A 15708-nucleotide genomic window follows, 5' to 3' on the forward strand; every position below is an offset into this window, starting at 1 on the left:
ATCAAAACATAAGTAAACCTTCTTTTTCTATTTCTAACTTAGACACAGTTCCACTAAGAAGTTAGGGTATTCATGAAGCCTGCAAAACTTGAAGTCCATTCACAAAGAGGACAACTGTATTTCATATGGATCAAACGGTCAATCAGTCACAATCTAAAAGGCAAATCATATAAAAACCTTCTTACAGGCATTTTGACATTATTTTTGCACAAAACACCTTTGAACAATAACAACAAAAAATTGATTTGATTGATATATTTTTATAACATACAATGAAAAATCAATTTGCTACAGAAACATACCATGTTCCAACACTTAAGATACTTGGGTTCAAATTTAAGAGTTCTTCTGGAGAAGCACAGAAAAATGGGAAATTATTGTTAATATTTTACCTGTGGGCTGCAAAAGTGAAGCAGGCGGGCGAGGCTGTAAGCCCCACAGATTTTCCATACTGCTCCGGTCCTTAAGGTCCAACAAATGTATTAATATTAAAGGATCAATGTCTAATAAACTACTGGTAGCAGCAGAGGATAAATGTGCTCTTCTTGACATTCTGCTACTGGCACCCATATAGCCATGGTTACTACCTGCAAAAGAAAGAGATGTAGAAAATGAAAGCTATATAACTGGACAAATTTAATAAGAAAGAAAGAAAGAAAAAGTAAACTGGTTGATGTTGTTTGAATACTTGTCTATGGACCTCTTAGGAGTTGGTGTTCATGATAAGAAGCACAGAGAAGAAACCATATTGCCCAGAGAGGTGTACAAAGAACAGTGGCTGATGACTGGCCTCATTACTACTCAAAATTCAGGCATAATCCTCAACCCCATCCTGAACCCTAGAAATAAAAAGGTGACAATGTGTACAGTATATATGGTTAGGGGTATGAGGGTAAGGAAAAGGAGAATATATCACATAACCCAGTGGTCTTGGATCAAAGTCAAGCTCCCTGGTGTAACAGATCCCAAGGAACTAGACACCAAAATAGCAGAAGTCTTCTCCAGGTCTCTGGACAGCAAAATGCTCAGGTCATGACGGTTTGGCAGACATTTTTTCTAGTTTGATTAAATACTGAAGTACAGTTTGAAGATTTCAGACTTACCTTGCTAATGACTGATGCATAATATAGACATCTGAAAATAATGTCATCTCTATATTACCTGTATTGATAATAAGCTCCTTAAGCCAAGGAAACCATCTGACTTCTCTCTAGCACCTAGTACAACGCCTAACAAGTGTTAGATATGGAAATGTTGGTTAAAACTGACCTCCTTGGGCTTCCCTGGTGGCGAAGTGGTTGAGAGTCCGCCTGCCGATGCAGGGGACACAGGTTCGTGCCCCAGTCTGGGAAGATGCCACGGAGCGGCTGGGCCCGTGAGCCATGGCCGCTGAGCCTGTGCGTCCGGAGCCTGTGCTCCGCAACGGGAGAGGCCACAGCAGTGAGAGGCCCGCGTACCGCAAAAAAAAAAAAAAAAAAAATTGACCTCCTTAAATAAAGCTATTTAAATATATTCTAAAGAAACACAACATTAAATAATGTTACATGCAGCAAAGTCTTAAAGTAGATAATATAAAAAATAGCATGAAATAATCAGGTTCTGACTATTCATCAGTGCTTCCAAAGAGATCTGGGGGAAAAACTTAGGAGAAAAGTTTAGTTATTCAGAAGCTTCAGGCCAGTTATTTACTTATATGTTTTTCATCTATGTTCACATTCTTATGTCCTTACCTTCTCCTACTTCTTCATCCTCTTCCTTTTTTAAAAAAAAAATTTATTTATTTTATTTATTTATTTTTGGCTGCATTGGGTCCTCGTTGCCGTGCGCGGCCTTTCTCTAGTTGTGACGAGCAGGGTCTTCTCTTCGTGGCAGTGCGCGGACTTCTCATTGCAGTGCCTTCTCCTGTGGCAAAGCACGGGCTCTGGGCACGCGGCCTTCAGTAGTTGTGGTTCGCGGGCTCTAGAGCGCAGGCTCAGTAGCTCCACGGCATGTGGGATCTACCTGGACCAGGGCTCGAACCCGTGTCCCCTGCACTGGCAGGCGGATTCTTAACCACTGTGCCACCAGGGAAGTCCCCATCCTCTTCCTCTTCTAAGGATTATCCCATTGCCAATTTTTCTTTCAGCCTCTGTACCCACTGCAACTCCTATTTTAAAAGGCAGAAAACTATCCCCCCTCCACCTCGAAACTGTTTCTTAGCCCTTTTCCTTTACTAGGGAGTTCCCGAATCAGGCTGCATATCAGTCAGTTGGAGGAATTTTTTAAATTCTTGGCCCTACTCTAGATGTACTGAACGAGAATATTAGAATGGGATCCAGGACCTTTTTCCAAAAAGCTACTCAGGTGGTTCTGATTGTTTAGTAAATAAACTCAGTAGCCCAGAGTATGGTATCTACCGCCCGGATATCTAGTTCTTCTTTAAAAAAAAAAGTTGCTCATTCTCCCATGTTAAATGGACCCCCAGTACAGAAAGGAGCATTAACAGTCTTCTGTTTCTAACCCCTCTTCCAGGTCACTACTCTCACCAATGAACAAAAACTCCTTTCCTTTGTGGTTCATGCCCTTCAGCTACTCCCTCCCTCCCATGTTCCCACCCTTTCTACTCACTATCACATTCATCCACGGGCATCAAAGACTTTAGCATCTATTTCAGTTTCCCTCTCTCAGAGCTAACACTGCCATCATTCTGTGTGTGTGTGTGTGTGTGTGTGTGTGTGTGTGTCTGTCTGTCTGTCTGTCTCATACATAAGTATACAGCCTAGTGTATGGTCACAAATTAATGGCACCCCAAAATTCCTCCATGCCTCCTAAAATTGCTCACTAACCTTCCTCCTCAAAGGTAACTTCCATCCAGAGTTAAACACCATAGATTAGTTTTGCCTGTTTTTGAACTTTACATAAATGTTATGATAGAGTTGTACTCATATCCTGCTTCTTTGCTCAACATGATATTCATGAGATTCATCTATATTGTTATATACAGCAGTTTATTCATTTTCATTATTTCTGTGCAGGGCTCCAAAATGTGAATATATCCAGTTTCTTTCCTTATTACTATTAGGAAAGAATTTGGGTTGCTTTTAGCTTTTGGCTACTAGGAATAAAGCTACTGAACTTACAAGCAGATATCTACTCTTGAACTTCACTCGGGAAAAAAAAAAACCAAAAACACCTCATAAAAAAGAAAACGGATCCTCTCCTCCTAAGCCAAGCAGATTAACCCTGCTAAAATATTACATCGATCTACCTAAGCTCTGTGCCTGGATGCATCAGAATGACATTCAAGGTTCTACACAGTCTAGACCCAAACTACCTTTCTAGTCTTCTCCAGTTTTTCACATCCTTTACTTTGTTATAAATTACATTTATATTTTTTAAATTAAAAACACAAGAAAACAAAACCACCTGAAAAAGAACAATGCTGCTCTAAATTATCTTGTAAAATTCGACTGGCAAACACCACCTCCCACTCTGTTGGAACTGGGAAAGCCATAGGATGTGTTTGTTCAGCTTCAGCCCGTATTGCCCAACAGTTTTCCAAAGGAGTGGTATCAATTTTCATTCCTACCAGCAGGCTATGAGAGTTTCCACCTCCCCAAATGCTTTCAATATTTAATATTGCCAGTTTAAAATGTATTAGCCATTACAGTGGGTATACAATGGTATCATAATGTGGTTTTTATCTGGCATTTCCTGAAAAAGAGAATGAACAGAATCTCAGAGACCTGTGGAACCCCACCAAGTGTACCCACCAATGGGAATTAGAGAGGAGGAGAAAAATTATTTGAAGAAAAATGGATAAACATTTCCCACATATAATGAAATCTATTAATCTAAACATCCAAAAAACTCAACTCAACAAACTTCATGTAGGATAAACTCAAGAGATCCACACTGGGACACATCACAATTTGCGTTTCTCTGACAAAAGAGGCTGAGCACCTTTAAAAATGTGTACTGGTCACCTAGACAGCCTCCTTCGTGAAGTGTCTATTCTTGTCTTTTGTCTTTTTTACTAAAAGGTTGTCTTATCTTTTTCTTATTGATTTGTAAAAGTTCTTTATATATTATGGATACAACTTTTGAATAATATTTTTAATTAATTCATTTATTCTAATGAATAAAAATTCTGATACTTATTTTTAAAAAGCAATATACATTAATAGACCAGACTGCACACCTGTGGTCTTCTAAGCAGCCAGTTATACGGGTCTGGAGATCAATACATGGGGGTCCCATAGGCCTCTCAAGACCAACATGGATCAAACGGAATATACTATCTTCTGCTCCTGGACTCATTCGCTTATGTAATGGTACGGGCTAACCTAGAAATGTTAAGGATCATCCCCACATCTCCACCAACTCCAACCAATCCAGCAAGACACTCGCAAGTTGTGTAGATACTATTTAACATCTCTCAAAAGGTTTCTTCTTCTTTACCTTGTCTGCTACTACCTTATTTTAGGCCCTAAAAATTTCTCTCCTGGAATATTGAGGTAGTTTTTTTTTTCTTTCTTTCTTTTTTCTGGTCCTGCCACACAGCTTATAGGATCTTAATTCCCCAACCAGGGACTGAACCCGTGCCCTCAGCAGTGAAAGCATGGAGTCCTAACCACTGGACTCTCAGGGAATTCCCGCGGTAGTTTTCTAACTAATCTTAGCTCATCCATTTTCCATTATAAAGACAAATCTGATCACATTCGCTTTCAAAGACCTTTAGTAGGGACTTCCCTGATGTTGCAGTGGTTAAGAATCCACCTGCTAATGCAGGGGACACAGGTTCGAGCCCTGGTCCGGGAAGATCTCACATGCCGCGGAGCAACTAAGCCCGTGTGCCACAACTACTGAGCCTGCGTACCACAACTACTGAAGCCCATGCGCCTAGAGTCCGTGCTCCACAACAAGAGAAGCCACCGCAATGAGAAGCCCACACACCGCAACGAAGAGTAGCCCCTGCTCTCCGCAACTAGAGAAAAGCCCGCACGCAGCAACAAAGACCCAATGCACGTTTATTTACTTATTTAAAAAAAAAAAAAAAAAAAAGACCTTTAAAGCCCAAACTCCATAGTCTGGCAAATAAGACTTTCCATTACCTAATCTTGTTCCTGCTTACCAATCTCACACTGGCCTGCCGCCATATAAACTAAACTCTCAAATATCTGAAGTTCCCAAAAAGGACAATGCTGCGACTTCTGCCTAGAATGCCTTTGCTCTTTAATCTCATTATTTCCCTGTTCGCCTAATGAACTGAGCTCATCTTTAAAGAGGAAGATCAAGTATCACTCTCTCTCTCTGAAACCTTTTTTCACCCATTTCCAATTAGCTGTTCTTTCCATTTTTGGTGTCACCCTGTATCTATATTTATAACCACAAAGTTTTGCAATGACTAGTGCTGCAAAAGGGATGCTCATTCATTTTATAAACCCAATGAACAACACAATGGCTGATACCTAGTGGGTGTTCATTAAACATTTGTGGAACAAGTAACCTTAAAAATCTTTAACCTGAAATATATAACAGATGTTTTGAGTAATATAACTTTATACAATGTCAATTTGTTTTACAAAAGTATTATACTGTCAAAACTTTTTAGTTCTCAAATTAGAAGTATTATTGCAGTGTTTCATAAGTTACACATGGCAGGCAATTATATCAACAGAATAGATTTTTCATACTCAGCTGTTTCAACTAGCTAATGTTCTACATTAGAAAAATATTTAAAACCCTTTTCAGCACATATTATTAAGCCTAAATTCTCTTGCAACTAAAAGAAAATAACTGAATAAACTAAAAGCAATTCTTATGGGAATGAGGCCACCTGAGTCACTAAATATTTGTTTTAAGCTATATCATTATTTAATACTGTCTAAAAAATTAAATTTAGTAAATACTATTTTACTATATACCTAGGCTTCTGTATAAGAAAGATCTGTTTAACGGACAGCTTAACATCTTGATTGTAGTAGATCAAATACTTATAAGGCAAGTACGAAGGATAAAAGCTTATTATGTCCACAATAAGCAGTTAAGAGGTACACAAAACAAAAGAGGTAAAATATAACATAAAAGCATTAAACATGGAGTGGGGGTGGGGAGGGGAATAAAAATTCAGGGTTGTTATAATGTGTTCAAACTTAAGAGATCAGCAATTTAAAATAATCATGTGTCTGTCTGTATGTGTGTGTGTGTTACCTCATGGTAACCACAAACTAGAAAGCCATAGATACACACACAAAAAAGAGAAAGAAATCCAAACTAACACTAAAGATAGTCATCAATCATAAGGGAAGAGAGCAAAAGAGGAATGGAACAAAAACGAAATACAGAAACGGAAAACTATTAACAAAAAGGCAATAAGTACATACCTATCAATAGTTACTTTAAACATAAATGGACTAAACCTACCAATCAAAAGACACAGAGTAGCCCAGGGGATACAAAAACAAGACCCATATATATGTGGCTACAAGACTCACTTCAGATCTAAAAACACCCACAGACTGAAAGTGACAGGATAGAAAAAGGTATTCCATGGAAACGGAAACAAAAAGAAACGTGGGGTAGCAATATTTACATCAGACAAAACAGACTTAAAACAAAGTCCATAACAAAGACAAAGAAGGTCAGTATGTAATGATAAGAGGATCAATCCAACAAGAAGATATAACAATTGTAAATAAATATGTACCCAATGTAGGAGCACCTAAGTATATAAAGCAAATGTTAATAGACATAAAGGGAGAAATAGATGGTAATACAATAATAGTAGGAGACTTTAACACCCCATTTACATCAATGGATAGATCATACAGACAGAAAATCAATAAGGAAACACTGGCATTAAATGACGCATTAGACTACTGGTCTTAAATGACACATTAGTCCATCTATTAGGTTGACTTAATAGAGATATATAGATATAGATCTCTATATACAGAATATCCTGCCCAAAAGCAGCAGAGTTCACATTCTTTTCAAGTGCACAGGGAACATTATTCTCCAGGACAGATCACATGCTAGGCCACAAAACAAGTCTCAGGAAATTTAAGAATGAAATCATAACAAGCATCTTTTCTGACCACAACACTAAGAGACTAGAAATCAACTACAAGAAAAAAACTGCAAACAACACAAACATGTGGAGGCTAAACAATATGCTACTAATCAACTGAAGAAATCTACGAGGAAATAAAAAAATACCTGAGACAAATGAAAACAGAAACACGATGGTCCAAAAAATCTATGGAACACAGCAAAAGCAATACTAAGGGAAAAGTTTACAGCAATACAAGCCTACCTCAGGAAGTAAGAAAAGTCTCAAATAAACAACATAACATTACAACTAAAGGAACTAGAAAAAAAAAAAAAGAAAAAACAAAACCCAAAGTTAGTAGAAGGAAAGAAATAGTTACAACTGACACAACAGAAATACAAAGAGACATATCAGATCATAAGAGATTACTACAGACAATTATATGCCAATAAAATGGACAAACTAGAAGAAATGGATTATTACTAGAAATGTGCAGTCTCCCAAGACTGAATCAGGAAGAAATAGAAAATTAGGAACAGACTGATTACCAGTAATAAAATTTCAACTGAATCAGTAATAAAAAAAACTTAATTCCCAACAAACAAAAGACCAGTACCATATGGCTTCACAGGTGAATTCTACCAAACATTTAAAGAGTTAACACCTATTCTTTTCAAACTATTCCAAAAAACTGAAGAGGAAGTAATGTTTCCAAACTCATTATATGAGGCCAGCACCACTCTGATACCAAAACCAAAGACACCACCAGAAAAGAAAATTACAGACCAATATCAATGATGAACGTAGTAACAAAAACGCTCAACAAAACTTTAGCAAACAAAATTCAACAAAACATTAAAAAGATCAGACACTGTGATCAAGTGGGATTTATCCCAGGGATGCAAGGATGGCTCAATCAATGTGATACAACACATTAACAAATTACAGAATAAAAATTGCTCATCTTAATAAATGCAAGAAAAGCTTCTGACAAAATTCAACATCCATTTATGATAGAAACTATAAACAAAGTGGGTACAAAAGGAACATATCCCAACATAATAACAGCCATATACAACAAGCTCACAGCTCACATCATACTCATCAGTGAAAAGATGAAAGCATTTCCTCTGTGATCAGGAACAAGACAAGGACGTCCACTCTCACCACTTTTATTCAACATAATACTGGAAGTCCTAGCCACAGCAATTAGACAGGAAGAAAAATTTTTGTAAAAATCCAAATTGGAAAGGAAGAAGTAAAACTGTCACTGTTTGCAGATGACATGATACTATACATAGAAAACCCTAAAGATACCACCAAAAAACTACTAGAACTCTTCAACAAATTCAGTAAAGTTTCAGGATACAAAATTAATACAAAACAAAAATCTGTTGCATATCTATACTCTAGTAACAAACTATCAGAAGGAGAAATTAGAAAATAATCTCATTTACAACTTCATTAAGAAGAAAAAAAACCCCAGGAATAAATCTAACCAAGGAGATAAAAGAGTTGCACTCTGAAAACTGTTAAGACATTGATGAAAGAAACTGAAGACAACACAAATGGAAAGATACACTGTGCTCATAGATAGGAAGAATTAATATCGTTAAAATGACCATACTACCCAAGGCAATCTACAGAGTCAAACACCAACAGCATTTTTCACAGAACTAGAACAAAGAATCCTAATATTTGTATGGAAACACAAAAGACTCTGAAGAGCCAAAGCAATCTAGAGAAAGAATGTAGCTGGAGGTATCATACTCCCTGATTTCAAACTACACTACAAAGCTACAGTCATCCAAACAGTATGGGGGACTTCCCTGCTGGTCCAGTGGTTAAGAATCCACCTTCCAATGCAGGGGACACGGGTTCAATCCCTGGCTGGGGGAACTAAGATCCCACATGCCGTGGGGCAACAAAGCCCACGTGCTCTGGAGCCTGCATGCCACAACTAGAGAGAAACCCACACACCACAACTACTGAGCCTGTGCACTGCAACAAAAGATCCGGTGTGCCGCAACTAAGACCCGACGCAGCACCAGTAAAGTAGAAGTAGTACAAACTAGCTGATAATTGTTCTAGCCAAGTTTCCCATGCTTAATTAAATAGGTCCAAGAACACAAAAGAAACACCTACTATTTAAGTAAGGTTATCCTAGGAGGAGCAGTGTACTTTGGCAAAAAACTGGGTCCATGAAGAGGATATGAGGTTCTAGTCTGGCTATACCAACAACTACCTATGTGATCTAAGCAACTAAATCTCTGAGTTATTTCCACATATAAAATGAGTTCTCAAAAGGTCCTTTATAAGTCAAAGATTCAACAATTCTATTCAGATTATTCTTATAATTGAGATAGGTATACAAGTAAGACTTATGTATCGTAAAAGACAGTTAAGTATATAAAAGTAGATAAGATGATGAGCTTTGGATTCAAATAAACTGAAAACTCTAATTCCTCTCTTTCATTTACTTAATTGTGAAAAGACAGCAAGTTGCTTAATTCCTTTACACATCAGTTTCTATAGCTATAAAAAGAAGGTAATATTAAAATCTATCTCCAAGAATTTTATAGGCAAATGAGATAAGGTACACATAAAGTGCTTCTGCACAGTGCCTGGTACATAAGAACACATTAAATTTTAGCTATTATTACTGTTTTAAATACTATTAGTAATTCACTCTAAAATCCATACATAAAATATAGTCCTTCTAACACCATGAACCATGTAGAGCAATGGCTGCCACATATCAAAATATGATACATTCAGAGAAGAGCAGAGAGAAGGCAGAAGAGCTTGTGGGGCCTGGCCTCAGTACCTGAAGGTCCTGCTGCAGCTGCATCTTCCATGAGTTCTCCCTCTTCCAATTCCATGTTGTTGTATTCCACATCATTTTCTCCAGACCTAAGAATATATAAAATTCATCATTCCACATAGTAAGTACAATTAATATTACTTGTCACACCTCAGTGAACTTCATAACAATTGTGTATAGCTTTCTCCTGTGAAGTAATAGAATATTTCTAAATACAAAATTGAGGGAAAAGCCTTTTGTCATTATCACATGTATGGGCAGTATTATTAATGTTCAATCTACCTTTTTAAAATACCAAGATAGGTTGGCAACATTTAATTTTTAAAATAGAAAATCTGAAAACCATTGTAAGCAGAAGAGATTATAGCTTCAAAGGATTTGTAACTTAATGGTAGTAAATTAGGCTTAACACAGTACACTTTAAGGTTAAGAAAGATGTTTAAATTACTGTATGTGACTAAACACTATTTTCTTAAAATACTATTTCAGAAAAGAGGGTGTTGTCTATCAAAACACAATCACCTTATTTTAAATGACAAAGTACTATATGGAACAGCACTAATCAGTGCTAGTTTTGAGTATTTAAAGTAGTCTTAAAATCAGTTCCCGGACTGACAGCACGAGGAGCTCTACCGATCTGCTTTCCAGTGACACTGGTGAAAATTATTTTTTAAAGTAACCATTTAGACTCTGGAACTGGTTCTAAGAGCATATAGCAAATGAAAACATCTCCTCAAAAAAATGTACTAAAATTTGGTAACAACAGTGAGCCTGTGGTACTTGAACCAAGACCACTCCCCACCCCCATTCAGTGATACAGAAATTCCACTTCAGACTGGTGCAGCCAAGAACATAGGGCTCCCATTTCCCACAGCTCCCCAATAGAAGGGCTATATTCCCAAGAGGAGTGAGACTTCAGCATTTCTCATCCTGTTCCCAGCTACCCGTGGCTGAGGCTAAAGTCAGGTGTATGTGACCAAGAGGTAGGGATTCCCTTCTTCTACCCAGACCCAAGGCTTTACCTTGGATGCAGCATGCTGAGGTAACTGGGGCCCAGATCCCCAGTGCCCCAATTCACTCATAAAGCAGAAGTCCCAGGCCTGAGAAGACAAACCGAAAAGATCTGAGGCTACAGCCCCCAACTTGCCCATCCACAATGGGTCAGCTTCTAAAGTGGGAGAAATAAGCACACCTTTGTGCTCACTCCAGCTTCAGAGCTCTGGCTCAGAGATTTTGCCTGCAGAAGGAAGCAGGCTCTAAAAACTGAGCCACAGAGAAAGGTGTAACACTATTAAGAACATAAAAAAATACTCTCAAATGGAATCCAGCAAAACATAAAAGGAATTACACACCAAGGCAGAATAGAATTTAACCAAGGAATACAAAGTTGGTTTAGAATCTGAAAATCAACTAATGTAAAACACCATATCAACAGAATAAAAAAAAACAACTACATGATCATCTGAATAGATGCAGAAGGAGAATATGACAAAATCCAATACCCTTTCATAACAAAAACACTCAATAAACCAGGACTAGAAGGGCATAGATGTAAAACCCACAGCTAACATCACACTTAATGGTGAAAGACTGAACGCTTTCCCTCTAATATCAGGAACAACACAAGAAAGAATGTCCACTCCCCGCAGTGGTTAAGAAGCCACCTGCCAATGGAGGGGACACGGGTTCGATTCCTGGTCTGGGAAGATCCCACATGCCGTGGAGCAACTAAGGCCCTGTGCCACAACTCCTGAGCCTGCGCTCTAGAGCCCATGAGCCACAACCACAACTACTGAGCCTTCGTACCACAACTACTGAAGCCCGCATGCCTAAAGCCCATGCTCTGCAACAAGAGAAGCCACTGCAATGATTAGACTGTGCACCGCAACAAAGAGCCCCACTCACCGCAACTACAGAAAGCCCACGTGCAGCAACAAAGACCTGATGTGGCCTAAATAAATAAATAAATCTATTAAAAAAAAAAAAAAGAATGTCCGCTACCACCAATTTTATTCAACATTCTATGCAGTGAACTTAGGCAAGAAAAAGAGATAAAAGGCATCCAAATTGGAAAAAAAGAAGTAAAACTAAATCTATTTACAGATGTAATACTGTATATAGAAAAACCTAAAGAATCCATTAAAAAAACTATTAGAACTAATAAACGAGTTAGCAATGTTGCAAGAAACAAAAATCAACTGGATGTTCATGTACTTGCAAAAGAACAATACACAAAGGAAATTTAAAAAGAAAAGTCAATTGCATTTACAATAGCATAAAAAAGAATAAGATACTTAGGAATGAATTAAACAAAAGATGTGTAAAACATATACTCTGAAAATTACAAAACACTGTTGAAAGATTAAAAACTTCTGATTGGCAAAAGACCCTGTTAAGAATATGAAAAGACAAGCTACAGAGTGGGAGAAGACAAGCTACAGAGTGGGAGAAAGTATTTGCAAAGCATGTATACAAATTTTACTGGGGAAAACTTGGCAAAGGGTATATGGGATCTTGTATTATTTCCTCCAACTGCAAGTGAATTTACAATTACCTCAAAATAAAAAGAAAAAAACAGCAGGAAGAAAATATATAATACTATCATAGAAAGACTGAGGTGGAGGAAGAGAAGAAAGGCCTACTTGATACATGTGTTCTAGTTAACTAAAAGCTGTTTATAATAACCATTACCCAAATCAACTGTGTATCTATTTCCCCATCTATACAAGGAACTGACCTTAATTTGTAAGAGCTAACAGTTTATGATTCCCCAGATGCTCAAATTAGCTCAAAATTAACTGTGCTGTTTCTATGAATTATATAAAACAGTTTGGATCAAGATATTATTGTAGATGTATATAAAGGGAACATAATCAAATACCTTCTAGTAGAAAAAGCATTAAAAAGTCAATCTAATGAGATGCTGTGAATCCAATTTTACGTAAAATCCAATTGCCCTCAAAACTACCTTGAAAAAAGTCAAGAGACCTAACAGTCAAAGGAATTAATTCAGATAGAACCATGTATTTAAGCTATTATCAAGGTGGATTCCACTTTATAGAATCACCATCTAAAAGAATTTTCCATGTTAATTCAAATTAATCAGTTCTATTCTATATATTTAAAAATATCACTAATAATGATTTCTCATTTGGTGACTTAAAGGCTTCACATTTCAACTAACCCTTTTAGGCAATTTGCCACGTATGCTAAAGAGGGAACATTAAGTGAAAAAGGTCTATTTTGAGGAGCTAATTTGTGGAAATGGGGGGTGAGGTCAAATAGGGGGTTTAAAACTCTCACCTTACTCTTGTGAAATGGCTGGTGCCAGGGCTGGGACAGAGAAAGTACAAGATGAACCTGGAATGCCTTGTAGTGCCAGAAAATAAGAAAGTGCTTATAAAATAATGAGGACATCTAGAAAGGACACAGGAGTTTTTAAAAGGCTGCCACTGGCCAAATCTGGGACAATCCGAGCAATAAATTATGATAGTAAGTGGATTAAATGATTTAAAAATACAAAACTCCATGAGTCTATACTAATGAAATTAATTAGTTAATTAATGAATGGGGCAGAGGGGAAAGTTCTTCCTTAGAATAGAATTCCAATTAATAAACGTAGAAGGAATAATGGCATTCGAAAATCATCATTCAGCAATCAACACAGTAATCTTTTTCAAGCTGGAATCACCCATGAATGATAAAATTAGTGGACTAAAGTACAACAAGAAATAAGATATTTACAGTCTCCAAATATGTCCCCACATGATACTTATTAATTACAAAGGGGAAAAGTAGAGAGATCTGGCAGATATCACCTTAACCAAGTATTCTAAATCAATCAACCATAATGGGACAGATTGAAGACATGCGCCTTCCACTGTCCCCTCATATTGATGCGCTGAAAAAGCTACATCATCACTTCTGTCTTATTCCTGCCAAAAGTGCATAACCTCGATCTAATTATGAGGAAATATCAGACTACTCCAAATTGAGGGACTTCCTACAAAATAACCACTCTGTATTTCTCTGAAGTGTCAAACTCATGAAAAACAAATTAAAAAAAAAAAAGACAACATGAACCAGACTGAAGCAGATTAAAGTGTCTTAACAAAAAGCAACATGTGGGGCTTCCCTGGTGGCACAGTGGTTGAGAGTCCACCTGCCGATGCAGGGGACACGGGTTCGTGCCCTGGTCCGGGAAGATCCCACATGCCGCGGAGCGGCTGGGCCCGTGAGCCATGGCCGCTGAGCCTGCGTGTCCAGAGCCTGTGCTCCGCAACCGGAGAGGCCACAACAGTGAGAGGCCCATGTACCGCAAAAAAAAAAAAAAAGCAACATGTGATCCTGAATTGGATCCTAAACCAGACAAAGGACATCACTGTCAAAATTTCTATAAGGTCATAGATTATAGTACTACATCAATGTTAACTTCCTGATTTTGATAATGGTACTGAAATTACATAAGAGACATACTTGGTTTTAGAAGTACACAATGAGAAGTATATTCACTTAATCTCAAATGTCTCACAAAAAAATTATATAGAGTGAGAGAAAAGAAACATAACAAAGCAAAATATTAAATTTGGGGAATTAATCTGGGCAAAGGAAATACGGGAATTCCCTGTTAATATTTTTGCAACTTTTCTTAAATATGAAATAATTGCAAAATTAAAGCTAAAGCAAAAACTAAAACTCAGTTTGGAACCCAGAGATGACAGGGAGGAAATCAGTTCACTCTTCCCTTCAAGTTCCTTTATTTATTTATATAAGATACTGTAGATCAAGAAAAAAAAATCCTTAATATCCACATTTTTAGGCCTAACTTAATTAATATGCTTCTAATAATTACCACTTAGATGATTTATAGTGGTAGTTAATGTGAACACTCACATGGTTTCTTCATCAATGTCATTTTCTTCCGTGTTACTTGTTGCTGTGGAACTGGCAGAAGAACTGCTGCCATCAAGATGATTTACTTCATCTTCACCAACAAGATCCAGATCCAGATCTCCATCTGAAAGCTCATGCTAGATTAAGGCAAAGAAAGAAGACTTCTATCTCAAATGTTTTCACTCAGCCCATGGCCCAAGCACCAGCACCAAAGAATAAGGTAATCATCAGAATTCTCCGCTCCTGTGCCTAGACTGCTGTGCCCTGTAGAGATAACTCACATAACCACACTACCTGGTACCACTAATAAGTTATTTCTGCCAATGTCAGCTGGGCCTTCGATATGACTGGAAATGCTTCATATAGTCCACATCAGCTTCCTCACAAAGTAACATTTCAAACCATCACTCCTCAAGACCTATCTAACCTCTATTATCCTCAATGTGATTATAAAACCCTGTCACCTATCTACACAGAAAAACATATTGGCTATTAAGCATAAATGCCCACAACTTTCAGCTGCCCTACCTGCAAACTCCACCCTACCTTTAACTCATTCTATCAAAGGTTAACTGCTTCACCTGAGTGCTCCATTCCAACCTCTATTATCTCCTTAAATAAATGGTTTTGTTAATACCTGGACCTTATTTTCAATCTTTCTCCCCACTGGCTCCTTCATTATAACATATATCTGAAGCCTCAAAAAGAGCTTCTCTCTCCTTCTGTCTCTCATCTTAAACAATAACAACCACTTCTTGAAATCTCATTCTAGTTGTAGTTTAGCTGGGACAAAACCTGGCTATCTCCCAAAACCTAAATCATCCTACATACATAGGCAATGATAAGGTACTTTAACTAGATTCAGTGAACGGAAAGCAGACACCTTTTTTTTTTTTAAGATTTTTTTTCTAAATTTATTTATTTTTGGCTGTGTTGGGTCTTTGCTGCTGGGCACAGG

The 15708-nt window shown here is 37.5% G+C and overlaps 1 protein-coding gene across 15 annotated transcripts in view; it reads right to left on the reverse strand.

Annotated features, from left to right (window-relative positions):
* Positions 1–15708, reverse strand: part of TRIM37 (tripartite motif containing 37) — a 163907-nt gene that overhangs the window by 81997 nt on the left and 66202 nt on the right. For 12 of the 15 annotated variants that reach the window (XM_073797194.1, XM_073797197.1, XM_073797198.1 and 9 more), the window contains 4 exons: positions 14751–14887; positions 9861–9946; positions 1270–1410; positions 393–587 (listed from right to left, as the gene is read on the reverse strand). In XM_073797194.1, coding sequence (XP_073653295.1) covers positions 393–587; positions 1270–1410; positions 9861–9946; positions 14751–14887 — 559 coding nt within the window. The remainder of the gene's footprint in view (positions 1–392; positions 588–1269; positions 1411–9860; positions 9947–14750; positions 14888–15708) is intronic. The other 3 variants (XM_073797195.1, XM_004312070.4, XM_033848122.2) reach the window with 1 other exon arrangement.

Source organism: Tursiops truncatus, chromosome 20 (genome assembly GCF_011762595.2).
Source record: "Tursiops truncatus isolate mTurTru1 chromosome 20, mTurTru1.mat.Y, whole genome shotgun sequence".
Classification (NCBI taxonomy): Eukaryota; Metazoa; Chordata; class Mammalia; order Artiodactyla; family Delphinidae; genus Tursiops; species Tursiops truncatus.